At 40.4% G+C, this 21,751-nt stretch overlaps 2 protein-coding genes across 5 annotated transcripts in view; one reads left to right on the forward strand and one right to left on the reverse strand.

Moving 5' to 3' along the window:
• Positions 1–4,608: 4,608 nt before the first annotated feature.
• On the reverse strand, positions 4,609–10,152 carry PEX11A (peroxisomal biogenesis factor 11 alpha; the record flags this gene model as incomplete). The annotated part of the gene is made up of 3 exons (XM_081290373.1): positions 9,973–10,152; positions 7,025–7,140; positions 4,609–5,177 (listed from the first exon to the last, which is right to left on the reverse strand). The coding sequence occupies exons 1-3, from the start codon at positions 10,026–10,028 to the stop codon at positions 4,609–4,611; spliced, it is 741 nt and encodes a 246-aa protein (XP_081146499.1). The 5' UTR covers positions 10,029–10,152.
• WDR93 (WD repeat domain 93) overlaps positions 8,967–21,751 on the forward strand; it is a 54,638-nt gene continuing 41,853 nt past the window's right edge. The window contains exons 1-3 of one of the 4 annotated variants that reach the window (XM_081290366.1): positions 8,967–10,052; positions 14,731–15,071; positions 15,763–15,955. In XM_081290366.1, coding sequence (XP_081146492.1) covers positions 14,769–15,071; positions 15,763–15,955 — 496 coding nt within the window. In that variant the 5' untranslated portion in view covers positions 8,967–10,052; positions 14,731–14,768. Of the gene's footprint in view, positions 10,053–14,730; positions 15,072–15,762; positions 16,353–21,751 lie in introns of those variants that run through there. The other 3 variants (XM_081290367.1, XM_081290364.1, XM_081290365.1) reach the window with 3 other exon arrangements.

Consider the following 21,751-nt stretch of genomic DNA (forward strand, 5'->3'; position numbering starts at 1 on the left):
TGGCTATCTGACCCAGGGTCCCCTGGGCTCATCCTAACTTCTATAAGGATAGTTAGCCAATGAGAAGGTAGATTGCAGAGCTGGAGGACACCCCAGGCTCAGAGAATTCATTATTCCAGAGTCATGAGGAATAATTCTATAACATCAGTCCTCAGTTGACAAACTTTTGCTTTTCATAAACAAGGTATTAACACATATGTCATTAAATCCATAAGCTCTAAAGTTCCAATTATTCTGTAATCTTTGATCCTTTTCCCCACGAGGGTCCTGTTGGACAATTTTCAGTTTGTCTGATGCTTTTTTATTTATTTCAAAAGTGAATATTGATGGGGCTGGGGATGTGGTTCAAGCGGTAACTCGCTTGCCTGGCATGCGTGGGGCACTGGTTTCGATCCTCAGCACCACATAAAATAAAAATAAAGATGTTATGTCTGCCGAAAACTGAAAAATAAATATTAAAATATTCTCTCTCTCTCTCTCTCTCTCTCTCTCTCTCTCTCTCTCTCTCTCTCTCTCCTCTCTCTAGGAAAAAAAAGTGAATATTGAAAGGTATGACTTAAACCTGCACTGAGACACAAAGGCCTCTTGGGACTGAATGTGCTAGTCTTTGACTATGGGAGATAAATGCTTTCAGTAAAAATGAGATGGAGCTGGGGTCAAGTCCTTGAGAATATGGACTTTGAGGGAGCAATTTCAACCTCTGTAAATTCCTAGAGTCCAAGGAAATGTGTTGAACTTTACCTGGCCTAAGATGCCACCAAAATGGGCAGTGGGAGAGAGGTTTTGTTCTTCTGAGTCTAGAGAGTGACAGTATTGACAAGATTCTATCACCAACCAACAGCACTAGGACAACCAAGAACTATCATTGGGTCATACTTTCCTCAGCAAGAACTCAAGTTCTAGTTCCTGGCTTCCAAGATGATGGAGGACAGGGTGCAAGCCAGTGTCTTCAGATTGTCTAAGAAGGGCTCCTTAAATAAAAATAGATAATAGGGGGCTGGGGATGTGGCTCAAGCGGTAGCACGCTCGCCTGGCGTGCGTGCGGCCCGGGTTGGATCCTCAGCACCACATACCAACAAAGATGTTGTGTCCGCCGAGAACTAAAAAATAAATATTAAAAATTCTCTCTCTCTCTCTACCGCTCTATCTCTCACTCTCTCTTTAAAAAAAAAAAAAAATAGATAATAGGGCCCAAAGAGGTGACCCATGCCTGTAATCTCAACTCAGACGTTAAAAGAGGAGGATTGCAAGTTCAAGCCCAACACGGGCAACTTAGACCTAATAACAATAATAGGATAATAGAAAGACAGCACTTATTTTCCCTGTTGTTGGCAGAAATACATGTATTGACTCTGCTAAGTTGTATGATATGGAAACAGGAGAAAGGGGCAGGCGTAGAGTGAAACAGTACTTTATGATGGATCTTTGGTACTAAAGGGTGTTTCTATAATAAAGTAGGAATGAGAAGTTATAAAAAGGAAAAGATAATCAAGCAGAGAGCCTCTGAAAGGAGTAATAACTTTGTGATACATTTAATACTTCTTGATCCAACCCGGACATCTCTGATATAAGATAGTAATGGAGAGGACAGGAAGCGTTAAAGAGGTGCACTCTGTCCTCACTTCAAGGTTCAGGACAAATTATCTGGGGCTTTGTGTCTGGATGACAACCTGGGCCAAAGGGCAGTATTCAGCCTCAGGAGTAGTGGCTTTGGGCCAGAGGGAGTAGAGGGCTCTGTGCCTGAAAGCTCTGCTGACAAAGCTGGGCTTTTAGCCACTTCAGCTGGGATTCTAGAATGTGGGTGAGAGGTAAAGAGTGGTGAAAGGGCTGAGGAAAATCCCAAGGGAAGATGAGCCAGCCTCCAGTAGCAGTTGTCAAGACATGGAGCTCTAGCTTCCTTTTCCACCACCAAAAGAGCTGGAACCTTGGTAATCTTGTTCACAGGTGAATCCCCCAACTCCAAGGCAAGCATGGACTCAAATATTTGTTGCTGAATAAGTAAATTTTCAGGCAACAATGTCAGTTGTGAATATGGTGGCCTGTATGTCTATTAGGGAAATTGTGGGTATTTGGAAACCCTCATGAATGTGGAGGCTTAGGGTGGGAGGGCTAGCTTGGAAGGAGAAAGATGTACAGGGAGGACACCAGGACACCACGGTCCATGCAAATTCTAGAAGACATGACATTTTTCCAACTCCCCACTACCCACTCTCCTTGCAGAGGACAGAGTCACCAAGATTGAAATCAATGAAACATGCTCCCATGAGCTCAAGGCAGTGTGCTTCAGACAGAGGCCATAGCACCAGGCTGCTTCAAGCACCGCTCCAGGATAGCAATGTGGTTAGAGCTTCTTAGACGGAACCTCTCAACCCAGGACCTCCACATCTAAACCTCCCTGCAGTCCACCTTCTCAGCTTTCATCTCCCTGCCCAGAGCTCAGGGACTGTCTGTGTTCCTGTTAACTCTTTTCTAATCCCAGAACACATTCACAGATACATGAATCAGTTTTGTCTAGAAATTTATTTGGCATAATTAATCTCTTACAGCAGGGAATCTGGACAAGATTAAAAAACAGTTATTTAAACTTTTTTATTTGCCCTGCTTTAGCAGCTTTCATTTCTCTTAAAACTCCCAAAATATTCTTTGTCAAACCTCCTTTATTTATTTATTTATTGGCATGGAGGGCTGAACCCAGGGGCACTTAACCACTGAGCCACATTTTGAGGCAGATTCTAAGTTGCTTAGGGCCTCACTAAATTGCCTAGGCTGGCCTTGAACTTGTGATTCTCCTGCCTCAGTCTCCTGAGCTGCTGGGATTACAGGTGGGCACCACCACACCCAGCTCAAATCTCTTATCTTGACTGATCAGATTAAAAACAGCCAGTCACTGGGTGCACTGGTACACACTTGTAATCTCTATTTGGGAGGCTGAGGAGGAGAATCAAAAGTTTGAGGCTAGCCTGGGCAAGTCAGTAAGACACTGCTCAAAATTTTAAAAAGGGCTGGGGATGTGACTCACTGGTAGAGTGCTTGCCCAAGATGTGCAAGACCCTAGGATGGATCAATCCCTAGCACCCCTGCCCTACTATACACACACACACACACACACACACACACACACACACGAATAACAGAGAGCCAAGGACCAGGGTCTACTTTTCAAAAAACTCGATCACATTTATGGGAACCTTACTCAGTGCATATTTTTCTGATTTCCATTCAGATAAATGACATGGCTTTACTTTAGTGTTGGCCTCCTACCTACTGGCACCCTATCTCTCCACTTCTCTTCCCTCAAACTAAAGGACCTGGATTTACAAATAAGTTAACTTATTATTTATAAATAAGTAGGAACACAAGTAAATGCTTCTGTGTCCTCTTTATTGGCCCCTTACTGCTCCCTCAATGACCCTAAGATCTAAGAAAATTATGGTTTTCCTACATTCACAAGAATAGTCATGAAATTTTAGACTGCATACATTTTGATGAAAATTAATGTGGAATTGCCCAAACTGTTACATGGTTTTAAATAAAATAATCTGGATGACAGGTCTAGGTAGCTTTAGTTTTGTAGGACAAAATATAAACCATCATCAAAAGTTCCAAATTTGAGAAGGGTAGAGGTCAAAAGCACAGGATTCTGGAGTCTCATACTTGTACTCAATCATGAAGGCAGTGAGTTGTCACAGAACTCACACTAGAAGGTCAAAGGAATGTCCTGCTTTTTTCAGGGTCAATTTTCTTATCTGTCACAATCTACATAATAGGCAGGATGTGACCTTCCACCTATTTTTCTCTTTTGTTTACTTCTGATTTCTGCTTACTCACTGCATTATTAAAGGGTTCTACCCACAGACATATTTACACAATGAAGGTGCCTGATATGTTTCTGATTCTACTTATGAACAAAAGGACAAAAATACAGTGATGGGGTTGTTTGGGGCTGTAGCTCAGTGGTAGAGCACTTGCCTACCACATGTGAGGCACTGGGTTTGATCCTCAGCACCACATGAATAAAATAAAATAAAATAAAGGTTATTGTGTCCATCTACGACTAAAAATATTTTTTAAAAAAGTACAATGATGGTCAAGGCCAACAGGTGAGGAGGCTTTCAGCCCAGCTCCCCTCCATCCTGCTACTGACAATCTTGGAGGCAGGTATAGCTGATAGAAGCGGTTAGCTATCAAATCTGAAGGTGCTGTGCATCAGATCTATGACAATCATGTGAAACCAATAATCCATATAACCCAATCTATACGTATATTAGTGTTCACTTATTAGTTTTATCGGGTCTTTTTCAATTTTTTTCCTTTCAATTTTTCTTCATGTGGCAAATGCTAAGCGCCTACTATGCACATAAGAGATGCTCAGTAAATGTTAGGTGAATGGAAAATATTCAGAAATTCAGAAGTCATTCCAGCACTCTAAAAACACCATAAATCTTCATGCTCCATTTTTGGCCCCACCTCAGCTCACATTACAGGTCATAAATGCTCATGTGAACAAAAAACATAAGCATGATATGACATGATTTGTGACCGATGTAAATGTTTGTTTCATGAAGATGTCTTCTTTAAACAGTCACTGGTCCTGAGCCTACCAACACCCTAGAGGATCTTCAGCTTCATCTGAGGATAGGCCACAGTGATGATACCTGCCACAGAGGATACAAGACCTCCAAGCCCAATGATGCCTGGGTTGGACCTATAGATTCCCATCTGGTCCAAGGGGATCAGGATGTCACATAAGTTCTTCACTGTGTCCAGAAGCAAGGGAGGATGCTGCTTCAGAGATCGGAATAAAAGAAGAAGGAAGGACTGAAGCCATTCTGTTTCTTCATCAGCCAAGCTGTACCCAAAAGGATTCTGGGATGACTTCTCTCTTGCTGCCCTGTCATGTGCAAGCCGTCCCATCTGCAGGGAGATTTCATACAGATCCCTGACCAGGCTCAGCAGGAGAAAATAGTAGTAGTGGCGGGTGGCCCATGTTTGCCATTTCTCTTTGTTGATGCTCACGGTGAGACCCACACTCCTCACCCAGAGAATGGTGTCACAGATGAAATAAACCACACGGTTCAAGTTGGCTAATGTTAAGCATAAGCGGGGCACTGGGTCGGTGGCATGAATGCTCTGCTCAGTCGACTGGACAGCATGTACCACATTGCCTAATCGGAACCCTGCAAGAAGAACCCACACAGTTAACAGTTACTCATTTCTAGGTATTGGGCTGCAGAATCTCTGTGTCAGCATGAGGATCCAGCATGGTATTTTAATAATTGATGATTGTTTGAAATTCAGTCTTAGTTTAGGAAAGGAGGACTTTATAGTATGTTGAGGACACCTAAAATGATGCTAGAAGGCACAAAAGACAGTGACTTTTAAAAATTTATCTCCTCCATTCCAGTGAGTATCTTAACATTGACTTTAGTCCACTCCAGGCATGGCTGGTTAATCATGAGCATGGGTTGTTACAATGGAACATTACTACCTCCACTTCTTCTGAAGGAAGGACAATCATGATATGAATCCATGTACAACATTCTCCTGGAGTCTAATGCCTTACACTTTATTTAATTTCCAGACAAAAATACTGCCTTTTGAAAAAACACCATTATCATTTTGCTATTTCTCTGGTCCAAACCCTCTTTACTGCCTATGGTCAAGAAGACAAAGTGGAAACGGTAAGATCGTATTGTGGGCTCTGGATGAATTAACTAACCTCTGCAACTACAAGTCTGTATGAAAGCATGCACTTCAATTAATGAGTCAACAAGTATTTATGGAGTACCTATAGAATGAGTTCTGGTCCTAAATATTATGAAAGATACAACAGAACTACTCAGTAAGGGCTCAGATGTGGCTACTCTCAGAACACTAAGAATCTCAAGAGTGCTTGGTATTATTTTACCAAAAATAACACAAAACAGGGCATGTCATGACTGTTTTAGTATACAGATTTGGGTTCTGATTCTGGTCTTGCACTAACTGGCTGAATGACCTTGAAGAAACCCCTTCTGGACCTCTAAAGGACCTCTGAGATCCACCAATCTAAAGAATCTAAAACAGAATTTCTAATTGTGGCTTCAAGCCAAATCTGGAAAAGCTCACCTCACCCTTCCCATGCTCTGCTTGACAGCTTAAGTCTTCTCTGTCAAACCAGTTTCTTAGTTTGACACTGATCCTCCAACACATGATTTGCTTTTAACAGTTCTGAGCCTTTGCTGGTGGAAACTGCCTCTCCAACCACACCTCAATTTTTCTACCTTCTCTAAAACATCTTTCTTTACCCTGGTCACCATATCCAGCACTTGTCTTAATGTTTATAGTATGATCTTATTTTTCCTACAAAGTTAAGAACTGTCTCTTTATGAAGTAGTTGCTCGAAAACAACTAATCAATATGTGATGGTCTACATCCCATTCTAATGCTTCTGCTGGCCTGCTGTGACAACATCTGGTTCTTGTCAACAGTGAGGAGCAAGACATATCATTGCTATATGAAATATGGGATTTCCTAGGATGATTTATTATGAAAGTAAGTTAAATGAATGCAAAACACTGCTTCATTTTTTGCCTTTAAAATGAAACTACCTTGTAAATTGTCTAAGAAAATGTATTCCTCCAATCCTCTAGCAATCCTCAAGAGAAGAAGGTGGCCTAGGTCACTGCTATTCTGTTCTATAAAACAAAGGTTCACAGGAACCAGAAGCTCATGCCAGGGATTGCCAAGATGTTTTGTGGTTGTAAGAACAAAAGATGAGCTAACACATTTTATGTCCCACTTGTTATGATCAAGCAGAAGGATCTGGCATAGCACCAAGCGTGAACACAGGATGATGTATGTGAATGGTCTGCAGACAAACATTCAAATTTTGGGGGCTGGAGTTCCATGAGGCAGCCTTACTGGTCAACTTCATCAATAAACTTGGTTGACTTGAAATTAAAACCTTGAAAGCGAATTACAGTGTCTGAAGCTGAGGATTCTAAACCAGGAGCCACTGTTCCTCAAGAGACAGAGTACTTACATTTACGCCCAGTGCTCACACTGGACTCCAATTTCTTGAGCTTCATTACCACCTTCTCTTTGCCAGCTTTAGGCTCTAACAAATATCTAAGCAACATGCATGTGTATTGAGTGGCTCTGAAATGGAAAACAAAATGAGGAAAATGATTGACCAGCCAAATAAAACTTAATTCATGAAGTAAAGGAAAAAGAAACATCTCTCTGAAGACAAAGTTTCTAAGAGGATTTATCCTCAGCAGCTCTCCCAAGAGCAAAATTCTGCAACAGTCATTCTGCAGAGGGCCAAAGGGTAGAACATGTAATGGAAATGCAAACCAAAGGTTATTATGAAAAAGGACTCTGCAATAATGCAGTGAACAGCTCCCCAGAAGGCTCCTTACTGGCACAGAAAAATGAGTGTAGTTGAAGTGGAAATTGCCCCAAAGTCTCCCTGTGAAGTCTGCAAAGATCCATACATGTTATTTTCTCCAGTGTAGAAAAAAATCATTCTATACATTCAGATTTCTTTTTTTAATATTTATTTTTCAGTTTTAGGAGGACACAATATCTTTATTTTATTTTATTTTTTTATGTGGTGCTAAGGATCGAACCCAGTGCCTCACACATGCCAGGCGAGCATGCTACCACCTGAGCCACATCCCGAGCCCACATTCAGATTTCTTAAATTAACCATTCTACCACATAGTTAACCTACTATTTACGTGAGGACACAAAATTCAAAATTCAAGATCCAAATGAAAATCTTCAGTCTGAATATTATTTAATCTTTTAAAAATTAAGGACAAAATACACACCAGTACACAAATTAGTATAGACATATTTTATATTTGCTTTTCAAAACTTATAAGTATTATATATAAAATACAGACAGAATCCTGTTTAATAATACTATATACTCAATAAAGAAAGTGCCTACTTTAACAATGACTTACTGATAAATATAACAAATGAGAAATTGGATATCACAGAAACATCCAAATGCATCTGGCAGTCTAGTCAATAAAAGTAAGTGCCAGTTCCTATTGTCCTATAACTGCATTTGAGTCCTTTTTATGATATAAATATTAATCTCAAAAAAAGTGGCACATTTTCCAAAATTTTAGTAATTAAGTAAAAGAAAAGAAATGGTTGGGGGTGTGGTTCAGTGGCCGAGTACTCCCTTAGCATGCACAACACCCTGGGTTTGAGTCTAGTACCATAAAAAAGAGAAGGAGAAGGAGGAGGGGGGAATAGGGGGAGAACAAGACAGAGATCTGTCTTCTCTCCTCTTTTTTTTTTTTTTTTTTTTTTTTGTATATTGGGGATTGAACCCTGGCATGCTCTACCAGTGAGCTGCATCCCCAGCCCTTCTTATTGAGACAGGATCTTGCCAAGGTGCCCAGGCTGGCCTTGAACCTGGGATCTTCCTGCTTCAGCCTGAGTCGCTGGGCTTACAGGTGTGTCACTGAACCAGGCACTCTGCCTTTTTAAAAGTGTGCTTTCTGATCAGAGGGCTCAAGCTACTCATGTCAGATTTGATCTGACAATAGGAGTAGGTCTGAAAATGGCATTATTTGATGAATACCAGCTTGTTCATGGAGGTTATATAGATCATTAAGAGGGCTGGGAAATGAACACTAGAGATCTGATCTTTCTGAATAAATATATCCTAAGTGATTATTTAATTAACACCCTTCTTGATAAAATTGCAGGATATATTCTGGGTATACTGGAATTATAGTTTTCTATTTTAATAAAGGTTGTATATATTGCAACTATTTTGAAAAGCTATCAAATTAATTAGAAAGATTTAGCACTTAAGAGGTGGGCCCTGGAATCTTTGTGGATTTGTATCTCTCAACTCTGCTGCTTAGTACCCATTAACCTCCTTCTGTCTCAGTTTCCCATCCGTGAAAGTATCTACTTCACAGAGTTGTCATGAGGGTTAAATAAGTTAATATGGGCAAAGCATTGAGAACAAACTTGATACAGTTTGCTTACCAAAGTCTCATTGGGGCTATTCTTACTGGTGGGTTTTGTGTTAGCACTTGAATACTGTTAAGTAAAACTGCAACAGTAACTATTGTGACTATTCTGCAGGAATGAACTAAAATACTAAAAGAAACATCATGAGCAAGGATTAATAATCAAAACAAACTGAATTTTCAGGGGCACAGCATGTGCCTTGTAGATGCAGTTAGTTCTAAGGGCTCTCTCCACTGTGTTTTTAGAGTTTATACAATTATTTCACACTTGGTATGTGAATCACACAGATTGGGCAATAGTGTAAGATAAAGAAAATAAATAAAACTTCTGTTTCTCCATAAGCATTTTGAAATACCCCCTTGAGGGGGTATTTGAAACAAGTGGTTTGCTTCCCTAGTCACAAATGCCAACCCCAAATTTCTCTTTAACCCACTAAGTCCCAAAGTTTCAATTCTGCAATTTTTTTTTTTTTTTAAATCGACATGGGCTTATTAAAATACGCTGGAAAAGATCATCTATCCTTTATAGATATTTTCATATATATTCAAACACTCTATTCATTCACCTATTACTTTTCTCAAAAGAACAATTAAAATATAATATTTATTTCAAAGGGACTATAAATGCCCATTTCAAAGTTACAATTCTAAGTTTTAAAAACAGGTTTTGTATATAGGGCTACGGGACATAATGAGTTAAAAGAAATCCCTTGGAAGAATGTTGGGTGGGGAGAACTCCTTTACCAGGAGAAGAAAGTTCGGAGCGAGGAGGGTTGGTGGAGGGGTGTCACACAGCCAGCGGCCCCTAGGCGGCTGGGGTGCACAGCCCCTCGGAATTGAAGGTGAAGAGGGGCTCTTGTACAAAACTTTCTCAGCGGGAGCTGGAGGCATCCTGCTTGCTTCGATTTCCCGGGTTATTAGCTCATTCCTCCTTCTCGGGTGCTGAGAACCCAGAGAGGAAGGGATGGAGGCCGCCGGCACTGACCTGAAGAGTCGGTCCCGACCTTGGGTCTGGTTGGTGAAGCGGATGAAGGCGTCCATGGCACCGGCCCGAGGCAACACAGGGTCGGTCGTGGGTCCTCTGGGGCTTAGCTGGCCCCTGGGGGGTAGTCCGGATCGGAGAAACTGCGGGGTGGGAGGGGCTGAGTCTCTCCGCCCACGTGAGGCCGACACGCCTCCCAAGAGCTGCTAGCGGGTTTCCGGTAGAAACCGGAAGTAGCGGTTACCAAGGCGACACCGGGACGCCCAGCCGGGTGAGCTCAACCTCGCATCCTAAACTTGGGTGTGGCGGCTCTCTTGGTGTTCAAAGACTTCGGATTGCCAGCTGGGTCTCTAAACCGAATGGTGAGGGGCCCGTCTCCCCGTTCTCAGGCGTTCCAAGGGCTCTGCATTTCCCGGCAGATCTCAGGCGCTCAGGAATCCCAGGGAGAATCCCAAGGGGTCTCTCCAGCCAGAGAACTCCCCTGGGCCTTTGCTTGGGGAGGGCATCATTTCTCAGCGCAGTGCCTCCCCCCCCCCCACCCCCGACCTTCCCCGCTCCAGGTCAGATAATGGTTAGAGCTGAGCCAATACTTGGAGTGTATTTCTAACTTGAGAGCCGGGTAAATTATGTGAGAGATTTTTCTCTTAGGATTATTGAACACTGAAAGATGATTATCTGAGGAAGCCTTGAAAGGGTAGACATGCACAAAGTAGAGGCAAAGTAGATTACAATGAAGTTACACCACTGAATCTTCATTCGATGGGCCTTAATTTTGTAAGATGCATCCCCTACAGCCACAAAGTAAGGCTCTCTGTTTTTTGTTTTGTTTTGTTTTGTTTTTTTAAAGAGAGAGAGAGAATCTTTTTTGTAGATGAACACAACACAATGCCTTTATTTTTATGTGGTGCTGAGAATCAAATCCAGGTCGAAACCTTGCTAGGTGAGCTCTCTACCACTGAGCCACATCCAGCCCAAAGCCCTCTGTTTTTGTAATCCTCTTCCTCTAATATTTTCAGGTCTGGGGTAAGCTTACAAATGGAAAGCCATATCATATGGTTAAATATTTAAAAAGTATAAATCGAGTAACAAATTATTAGATAAAATCTTTTGTTCTCCTGCTTTGGCAAATGTAAATTTATATGTATAAGGCCAGGTTCACTTTTAGATTTCTTAGACTCCTTGAAAACCTGGAAACACAATTGGAATGTGCTGATGTAGCCACAACTAGACCCCTGACTTTTCCCACCCCCCTTTCTCTTCTGGTCTTTTGCTCCCACCTACATCGCTAAAAGGGTGCATATAGGGTGTGGATACTCCAAGACACATCCACATTCTGCCCATGCCCTATGCAGCTATGGGCACCTTTCAGGTCTAGGGGTGCTTAACAACGGAGAATACCTCCAGGAAGAAATCAGAAAGACTGATTCAGGTCCTGGCATCTTTTGGGCCATAATTTTAGAGGTGTGGGTATCCTGAACCTGGTCTTAATTAGAAGAGGGAAACTAGACTTTGGGTAAGTATATTCTCTCAGCCCCATGGATTACTCATGGTTTGCAGAGGAACATGCCTTTAAGAAGGATAAAAGTAGCCAGGTGTGGTGGTGTAGGTCTGTATTCCCAGTGAGTAGGGAGGCTGATGGAGGAGGATCATAAGTTAAAGGCCAGCCTCAACAATTTAGTAAGAGCCTGTCTCAAAATGAAAACAGAGCTGGAGATAAAGCTCAATGGTAAAGCACCTCTGTGTTCAATCCTAATGACAAAAAAAAAAAAAAAAAGAAAGAAAAAGAAAGCCACATGTATTCTCCCTGCATAGCACAGGACCAGCAGTGCTGAAAACTATAAGAATTTGTTGACTTCTGGCCACATGGTACCAACTGCTGTGCTAAGTCTAGGCCTAGGGCAACAGGTTAGTAAGTTACACTGTAAATTGATAAGTACATACATTAATGTATTTGATGATGAGATGAGGAAAATGTGCTTTAAAAAAAAAATATATATATATATATATATATATATATATATATATTAGTTGTAGATGGATACAATGTCTTTGTTTGTTTATCTTTATGTGGTGCTCACCCAGGGCTTCATACATGCTAGGTAAGCGCTGTACCACTGAGACACAACCCCAGCCCCCCAAAGGTGCATTTAACAGATTTTTAAAGTATATATTTTTTAGTTGTAATTGGACACAATACTTTTATTTTTTAAATTTATTTTTATGTGGTGCTGAGGATCCCAGTGCTTTGCACATGCTAGTCGAGCGCTCTACTGCCGGGTCACAACCCCAGCCCTTTTATTTTTTTTTTTTATTTTTATTTTTTTTAAATATTTTTTTTTAAAGAGAGAGTGAGAGAGGGGAGAGAGAGAGAGAGAGAGAGAGAGAGAATTTTTAATATTTATTTTTAGTTCTCGGCAGGCACAACATCTTTGTTGGTATGTGGTGCTGAGGATCGAACCCGGGCCGCACGCATGCGAGGCGAGCGCGCTACCGCTTGAGCCACATCCCCAGCCCACCCCAGCCCTTTTAAACAGATTTTTATCTTTTGTTTTCTATGCATGTGGCTTTTTCTATCTTGATTTCTTTCATTTAGCATGATGCATTTGAGTTTCATTCATGTTGTTCATATCAATAGTTTGTAATTTTTATTGCTGAGAAAGATTCCATAATGTGAATGTGCCATAGCTCATTATCCATATACCCAAGTGAAATACATTCATGTTGTCTCCAGTTTGGGGGAATCACAAATAAAGCTGTTATAAATATTTAAGTACAGATTTATATATGAAATATAAATTTTATTTTTTCTTGCATAAATACATAGAAATATGATTGCTGAATTATATGATACATTTAACTGACTGTTAAAATTTTCCAAAATAGTTGTACTATTTTTATGGCCACTAACAATGTGCAAGAGTTTATCTGTTTGTCTACTGGTAAATATTTGAATTGTTTCCACTGTGATGTGCCTACAAACAAAGCTGTAATGACATGGGCAAGTCTTAGACATACATTTTTCAGTTCCCTTCTATCACCCCTAGGAGTGGACTAACTAGATATTATGGTATGTATGTATATATATGTATACATATGTGAGGCAAGTGCTCCTTCACTGTGCTACAACACCAGCCCTGGTAACTATGTATTTAACTTTTTAAGAAACCCCCAAACTCTTCCAAACTGTTTGTACTACTTTCTCAGCATCAGTATATGAGCATTCCAGTTCCTTCATATACTTTACAATATTTGGTATAGTCTATTTTTTAAATTTTTAGGCATTCCAATAATATGTAATTGCATCTTATGATTTTAATTTGAATCTCACTAATACCTATGACACTGAACATCTTTGAATGTTCTATTTGCCATCTGCATACCTTCTTTCGTTAAGTGTCTGTCTTTTGCCCATTTTTAAAAACTGAAGTATTTATTTTCTTATTTTGAGAGTTTTAAAAATACTTTGGATACAGCTGAGCTTGGAGGGCATATGCCTGTAATCCCAGTGACTCTGGAGGCTGAGGCAGGAGGATTGCAAGTTCAAGGTCAACCTCAGCAACTTAGCGAGACTCTGTCTAAAAAAAAAAAAAGAGCTGTCAATGTGGCTCAGTGGCCACATCAATACCCCCCGCCTCCCCCACGCCAAAAGCCAGCTGGCAATTATGAGATTTCCTTCCTGGCTGGCGGCATGAACAGGTTACTATTCCCACTGATTACTTCAGGTGGTTCTTTCAACTGGAGGGAAACATCACAAGTGGACTCCAGTGTGGAAGAAAAGATGATGATAGCATCAGGGCCTTTATATGACTCCCCTGGTCCTCAGACACTCTCATGGTGCAACTCTACTCCACTACATGTTACAGGTGTCCCAGTCTCCCCATTAAATGCTTTTTTTTTTCAACTGTAGCATTGGGAGTCCTTTTTAAACACAATTTTGAGTTTTCTGAAGTACAGATTACTTGTTTTCTCTTTGAATTTTTATATACACATACAGATCAGAGTTGATAAGTTATAAATATTTTTGTAAAAAAATGACTATTTTGATTTTGTAGGAGCGTTTTAGATAGTAATTTTTTTCAGGTCTCGGACATTTCTTTTTGTACAGATTTTTGTTTTGCTTTTGTGGTGCTGGGGATTGAACCCATGGCCTCTTGCATGCTAGACAAGAGCTGTACCACTATACATCCCCAGCCTAGCAGACATTTTTATAAACCCTTGAAGAATCTCGTGGGTCCTGGGCACTGTGCCTGCAGATCTCCTGTGTGGCAGCAATGGGAAAGTGAGAAGGCAACAGATTGGACAGTGAGGACTGATGTTGTTGAACTGAATCTCATTGGGGTTGAGGGAAGAAAAAGAAAGAGTATAGTCATGGCTTCTCACCAGGCTGACTTGAGCACAGTCATTTATCAATACAGAGAAGCAGAAGAAGGCTTTGTTCTAGGAGAGATGGTGAATTCCATTGGGGACAAATGACAGCTACTGTCCTATCAGGTGACAAAAGGCAACAGGGTGCCAAACTCCCCTCCTTCCATCATATCAAATATCTTCCTGGGTTGGTCAGAAGTTAGCTGTCTCTTATGATATCCTTCTAATATGAAGACCACATCTTAGGAATGTAGTAGCAATCCTGTGATTAAATAAGGAAAGTGCCGGTATCTGGAATAAATAATCCCCAGAGGCCACTGTGCTAGAGAAGTGTGATGTGCTGACTTCTTGCTTCCCTATTTTTCTCAAATTTCCTTTGCTTATTTCCCTTCTCAGCTTTCAGAGTTTCACAGAAGTTTCCTGTACCACCTTCTATGATGTCTACCAAGAGAAGTCAGACCCAGAAGATGAGGCTGCCTACATTTACTCAAAAGGTACCACTGGAGGTGCCATCCCCAACAGAGAAGGACTGGTCTAAGGATAACATAGAGGATTATGTCATCAAGGACCTAGATCAGGGGGTGAATTCCCTGCCTCAGCCTTATCGAATGATCAATAAGCTGGTGAATCTTGTGTTTGACTTGGCATGGGAACTTATTGAAGAGAGGGATACCTTGAAGGAATCTGAGATTGATTGCATCCAGCTCACTATCTACCCTCCACTGACAGAAGTCCAGGTAGGGAACCGGCGGCTGACCAGAAGTCTCTGTTTCTCTGTTGACCTTTTTTTTTTTTTTTGACATTTTTCTTAGTTGTAGTTGGACACAATACCTTTGTTTTATTTATTTACTTTAATGTGGTGCTGAGGATCAAACCCAGGGCATTGCACATGCTAGGCAAGCGCTCTACCGCTGAGCCACAACCCCAGCCCCTCTGTTGAATGTTAATATGTGAAAACACCTGATCCAGGGAAGGGCTTCCTACTAGAAACCTTCATTTAATAAGACAGGTGCAATTTTGAAAGGCTGTATGCATGCTGATGTTGATTAAAATAGTTCAGGTAACTGTTATTGATATTGAGAAATCTTCCCTAATGAGTTAATCTGCTCTCTGGCTTGACAGTTGCAACTGGCCAGTGCCTCTTTTGTTGTTCTTCCCATAGTGCACTAGAAAAAGTGCGGGGCCGTGGTCATGTTTAGTGTTGCAAATGTGTATTTATTCTTTGTTTTCTCTGGCCTCTTTCCCCTGAAAGTGAAATGCTATGAATTTCTTAATATATGGGTAAGAGTTTTAGATGAGCACTGTGTCTGGGGATGATCTTTGGAGGAAAAGCTCTTCAACCTTTGAAAAGTACCTTGTGTTTCTTGAAGATAGACAGTGAGAATGAAAATAATTCTGTTTTCTTTGTTTGTTTGTTTTTTCCCCCAGCTAAACAAAATGCCCAATTGTATGGCTATTTCCCAAGACTATGTATTTATTGGAGTAGGCAAAGGATTCTTCATCTATAATCTGTACAATACTAAACGAATATGTACTTGGGAGAAACTTAAGGTTGATGTCACCTCCATCTGGGCCACAGATTTAGGAAATGAAATACTGATTGCTCTCCTGGATGAAATGGGTATTATTTGTTCTTCATCTTTCTTTTTAGCTTAATATATAGGTATCTGCAGTTTAATTTGAGCTCCTTTCCAGGCATGAGTGGGGCCGAGCATGGATTTTTTACCCCTGGTCATACAGTAGCAGCTAATACCTTCAAGTATGGTGTGTCAGGCACTATTTTAATATTTTACATACATTAGCCCATTTAATCCTTACAGCAGTCCTAGGAAGGAAGTACAATATATTATCCCTGTTTAGAAGAGGGATACTTGAGTTAATGTACAAAGTAAATGGCACAGGCAGGCTTCAAACCAGGCAGTATAGCCCCAGAGTCCACCCAATTTCAGTACTCAGCAGTTCTGCCACCCATGTAAACCAGAGCTTGCTTTTTTCTGTTAGTCCTAGGATGGACCAGGCCTTTCTGGGGAGTATGGTATAGAACACCCTAGACAGTTGCCGCAGTCTTGGCTGGGCACAGAATCACGAGCCAATCAAGCAGGAACAAAACTTTATTTTGAAAAAGCCGCTAACACTCTCAGCGCCAGCAAGTCAAAAACCGGTCCTCCCACGAGGGTGTCCGACCGGAACCGCGCGCCGACCGGAACCCCCCCGTCTCCTCCCACCTCCTCCGGAATTCCCTCCTACTATCCTTCCCCAACCAATGGGAACTCTCCAGCAGTCCCGTAAAGTCCCGTAACTTGAGTCCGGTAGCAGGCCAAGGTGAACAGCGGGAGTCCAGTTTGCATATGAATGTAAATTTTAACATAATCATCTCAGTGGCTAGCTGGCGTCACTTTACAACCAAAGGTGCCATACATCGTATATATGCTTGTGGCTCCTAGCATCTGCCCCCTTCTGTTTAATTAAGCAACAAGCAATGTGGCTAGGGACCGTGCCTGGTAGGTTGTCCAATTTAACATATGGTTCTTACCCGTCATGGGAGAACTGACCTTTAGGCGTCAGCTTCCTGTCTTAGGTTGAATCCACTGTAATCAGAGCAACCCGTCGCTGACTACCGGTCCAGCATTCAGCCATGCTTGTGGATAGGCCTATGCACCAGTGGGGGGGTGAGGTTCTTGCCTCACCTCTGTTGGCCCCCAAATTTAGCCTTGGTGCCAGTGGGGGGGTGAGGTTCTTTGCCTCACCTCTGTTGGCCCCCAAATTTAGACCATCACTAGTAGAAGGGAGGAGGATACAGAAATGCCACGACACCAAGCCAATTGATGGCTCCTTGGAAAAATTGCGTCACTGGTGACACCATCAGCAAAGATATGCCAGTATTACCACAATAAACATGGGGTGAGCTGGCAAGGAAATTGCATCACTGGTGACACCATCAGCAAAGATATGCCAGCAGTACCACAATTCGGTGCACCAGATGATATTTTACAATGTATACAACTGATATATAGTCCAGGCAAGTTCTGCAAGCAGTTCAAATTGGAGGAGTCTATCAATATGTCCATTTCCTCCCAAAGTAAATCAAGTCCTTGATTGAGCATTACTTGTTGAGTTATATTCATTGATGCATCAGTTTATACAGTTTACTGTGATAGCTATCATAGAAGCTGTAGTTTGGTTTTATCTCAGTCTTCACCGGAATTGGGATGGAGATGGAAATTCTGGCAATGATGCTAAAGAGACATTATCCTGAACAGAGTTATTAAATATAATGAAAAGGAATGGTGAAAGTAAACAAACAGATCTGTTAACCATCTTTAACAACAATCATAAACAGCTGTTCACCTAATTTAAATTAAACCATATAAATCACGTGAATAAAGAAAAAATTCGGATCCATTTTTTCATGAGCGCTCCTCATATAAGAAATATGGACATACACACATACAGACATACAACACAAAACAGAAGTGTGCACACAACATACAACACATAAGACAATAGTAAATAAAGGCCTTGTAACTATACTTAGGTGAAATCTCCATTGCAATGTTTAAAAACTCCACAGTCAAAAAAAAAAATAAATAAATAAATAAATAAATAAATAAATAAATAAAAAATAAAACACAGTCAAAAAATAAAACTGATCAGAAAAACATTAACCTAGGTTTGTATGAGCTCAAAAATAAAATAGAACTTTATGATGTGGAAAAATGCAATAATAAAATAGATACTGAAAAAAAAAACCTTGGTTAATCACTGTCGCAGATGTAAGAATAGCCAAGCTGGAGCTCTGGATGTCAGCTGTTATGGATTTGAGTCAAATCATCTTCTTTTTCTGTAGAAATTGTTTTAGTTAATCTCTCTGGAATCCAAATCGGTTGCTGTTCATCCTGTGGGAAAACACAGACAGCGCCCCGATTCCAGACTATCACTGGATCCGGGCCTTTCCATTGTCCTGTTAGAATATCTTTCCAAAGTACCTTAGGCTTATGTACATTTTTGGGGTACAAATGTCTTTCCGCAGCACTAAGTCCCGATGAATCTAAATTTAAAAAGTTTAGAGTAAAAAGGGTTATTTTAAGTTTATCTTTGGGGGATATATACCCCTTTCCAATTCCCTCCTTTTGTTTTAATAAGTACATTTTAATAGTTTGATGAGCTCTTTCAACTATGCCTTGTCCTTGTGGATTGTATGGAATTCCTGTTATGTGAGTAATACCAAATGATGAGCAAAATTGTTTAAAAGAGGAGGAAGTATAACCAGGACCGTTGTCCGTTTTTAACTGTTTTGGAACGCCCACAGTGGCAAAATTTTGTAAGCAATGAGCTATAACATCTTTAGTTTTTTCTCCGGCATGAAGGGAGCCCATCAAAAATCCGGAAGAGGTATCAACTGTAACATGTAAATATTTTAATTTTCCAAATTCTGGCAAGTGTGTGACGTCCATCTGCCAAATATGGTTAGGTATTAGTCCTCTAGGATTGACTCCAAGATTAACTTGTGGTAAAAATGTCACACAATTTTGACATTGTTTTATTATATGTCTGGCCTGTTCTTTAGTTATTTTAAAACGCTTTTGTAAAGTATTAGCATTGACATGGAACCTTTTATGAAAATTTATAGCTTCTTCTATTGTGGAGAAAATATGTATGTCATGTGTAGATTTATCTGCTAGTTCATTGCCCATACTAAGGGCTCCAGGCAATCCTGTATGTGCCCTGATATGACCTATGAAGAATGGATCTTTTCGGTCCCAGATTAGACTTTGTATATCGGAAAACAAAGAGAAAACAGTAGAGGAAGGGGAAATCCTACCAGCATCTTCAAGGGAATTAATAGCATTAACTACATACTGACTATCAGAAAATAAATTAAATACAGAATCTTTAAACATCATAAAAGCTTGTAATACTGCATTAAGCTCTACCTTTTGAGCTGATTGTTTGGGTACTAAAAATGTAAAAGTTTGATCAGGAGTAACTACTGCTGCTGTACCATTGTTTGACCCATCAGTGAATATATTTGGAGCATTTATGATAGGGGTTTTTCTTGTCATTTTTGGAAAAACTACAGGATGCTTAGACCAAAAAGACAACAAAGGATTAGATGGTAAGTGATTATCAAATGAAACACTAGTTTTACACAGGATTATTGCCCAAGTATTTAACTCATTAGCTAACTCATCAATTTGATCCATAGTATATGGAGTAATAATTTTATTGGGAGAAATCCCAAACACTCCCTTAGCTGCTTTTATTCCTTTGAGTATTAATTGTCCTACAGCCTCAGGATATCTAGTAAGAATAGTGTTAGGGGAATAAGATAAATGTATCCACAATAATGGACCTTCTTGCCAAAATACTCCTGTAGGAATATTTTTTGTTGGTAGTACAATAAATAATAAAGGCAAACTTATATCAATTCTATCCAAATACATATTTTCCATATATGTTTCAATGATTTTTAATACTTTTCTTGCTTCAGGCGTTAACATGCGGGGTGAATTTGGATCTGATGGACCTTTTAGAATATCAAATAAAGGTCCTAACTCTCCTGTTGGTATGCCTAGATAAGGCCTTATCCAATTTATGTCTCCCAATAACTTTTGAAAGTCATTAAGTGATTTGAGTTGATCTACTCGTATTTGAATTTTTGGTGGACGGACCATGGTTGAGGATAATAGAACTCCTAAATAATTAATTGGAAGATTTAATTGTACTTTATCTATTGCTATCTCTAGATTATAGTTTTTCAATAAGTTTGTAAGTGTGGCATAACATTCTAGTAATGTGTTTTTATCTTTATGTGCCAATAACACATCATCCATATAGTGAAATATTTGTAGTTCAGGATTTTGGTTTCTAAGTGGCTGGATTGCTTTATTAACATAAATTTGACACATAGTTGGGCTGTTAGCCATCCCTTGAGGGAGTACTTTCCATTCATATCTCTGATCAGGACCTTCATGATTCAGTGCAGGGATAGTAAATGCAAAATGTGGACTATCCTCGGGATGAATTGGAATTGAAAAGAAACAATCTTTAATATCTATAACTAAAACATGCCAGGTTTTTGGTAAAGCAGACAATTGAGGAATCCCTGATTGAGCAGGTCCCATAATAACCATCTCATTATTAATGGCTCTTAAATCTTGTAATAATCTCCATTTACCAGATTTCTTTTTAATGACAAAAATGGGAGTATTATAGGGGGATACGGAAGGTTGTATATGTCCTTCCGCTAACTGTTGTCTGACCAAGTCATGGGCTACTTGTATCTTTTCTTTAGTCAAGGGCCACTGAGGAACCCACACTGGTCTTTCTGATTTCCAAGTAATTTTGATTGTCTCAGTGGCCCTTTCTGAAAACCCAATTCATGTCTATTTATTTCTTGATCTATTTGAATAGGTGCTGTCATACCTTGTTCTTGTTCTCTTAATCTTTTTTCTTTCCTAAAGCCTTGTTTAGCCCTAGTAGTGGGCGCGTTAGGATTGATGTTATTTGTTAATGTCAATCCTAATTGATCTAGGACATCTCGTCCCCATAAATTTACAGGAAGATGATCCAATACATAGGGCTGTATAGTTCCTTCACATCCTTCAGGATCCCTCCAATCTAATACCATAGCACTTCTATGGGGATTTGTTGCCACTCCTAGGCCTCGAAGCGTTTGAGTGGCTTGTTGTAATGGCCAATGTTCTGGCCATTCTTGACGAGATATGATGCTGAGGTCAGCTCCTGTGTCCAGCAGCCCATTAAAGTCATGTCCTTGAATTTTTAATTTTAGCATTGGGCGAGAATCTAAATTTAAAGACAGCATAGCCCAATCTACACCTGTGGAGCCTAATCCCTTGGAACCTCTTTCTACATTACAACTGGAAAATTTATCATGCAGGCTGGGTATTATTAATAACTGTGCTATTCTATCTCCTGGTGAAATTACTGATATACCTCTTGGAGAACTAGCTATAATTTTTATTTCACCTTCATAATCGGGATCAATTACCCCAGGACTTATCATAAGTCCTTTTAGTGTAGAAGAACTGCGTCCCAATAATAAGCCTACTGTTCCCTGGGGAAGAGGTCCTTTTACTCCTGTGGGAATGATTTGAATTCCCATCTCTGGGGTTAGTACTGCTCTGGCAGAGGCGCAGATGTCCAGCCCTGCGCTCCCTCTAGTTTGTCTGATGAGGGATTTAATGGATAATGCGTCCTGGGCACTACCTTGATGGGGCTGTTGGGTTCCTCCATTGCCCCATATATTTGTGGTTTGGGGCCCCGGGGCATTGGGCCCTCTAGTCCGTTTTTTGGCAATGGAGCTTGATACCTTTCTCCACGATATCGTGGGTAAACACTTGGTCCTTGTCCGTTTTTTGATAACGGAATACCCTCTATGGTGGTTTGAGAACGG

This window comes from Spermophilus citellus, assembly GCF_964194105.1.
Source record: "Spermophilus citellus genome assembly, chromosome: 4".
NCBI lineage: Eukaryota > Metazoa > Chordata > Mammalia > Rodentia > Sciuridae > Spermophilus > Spermophilus citellus.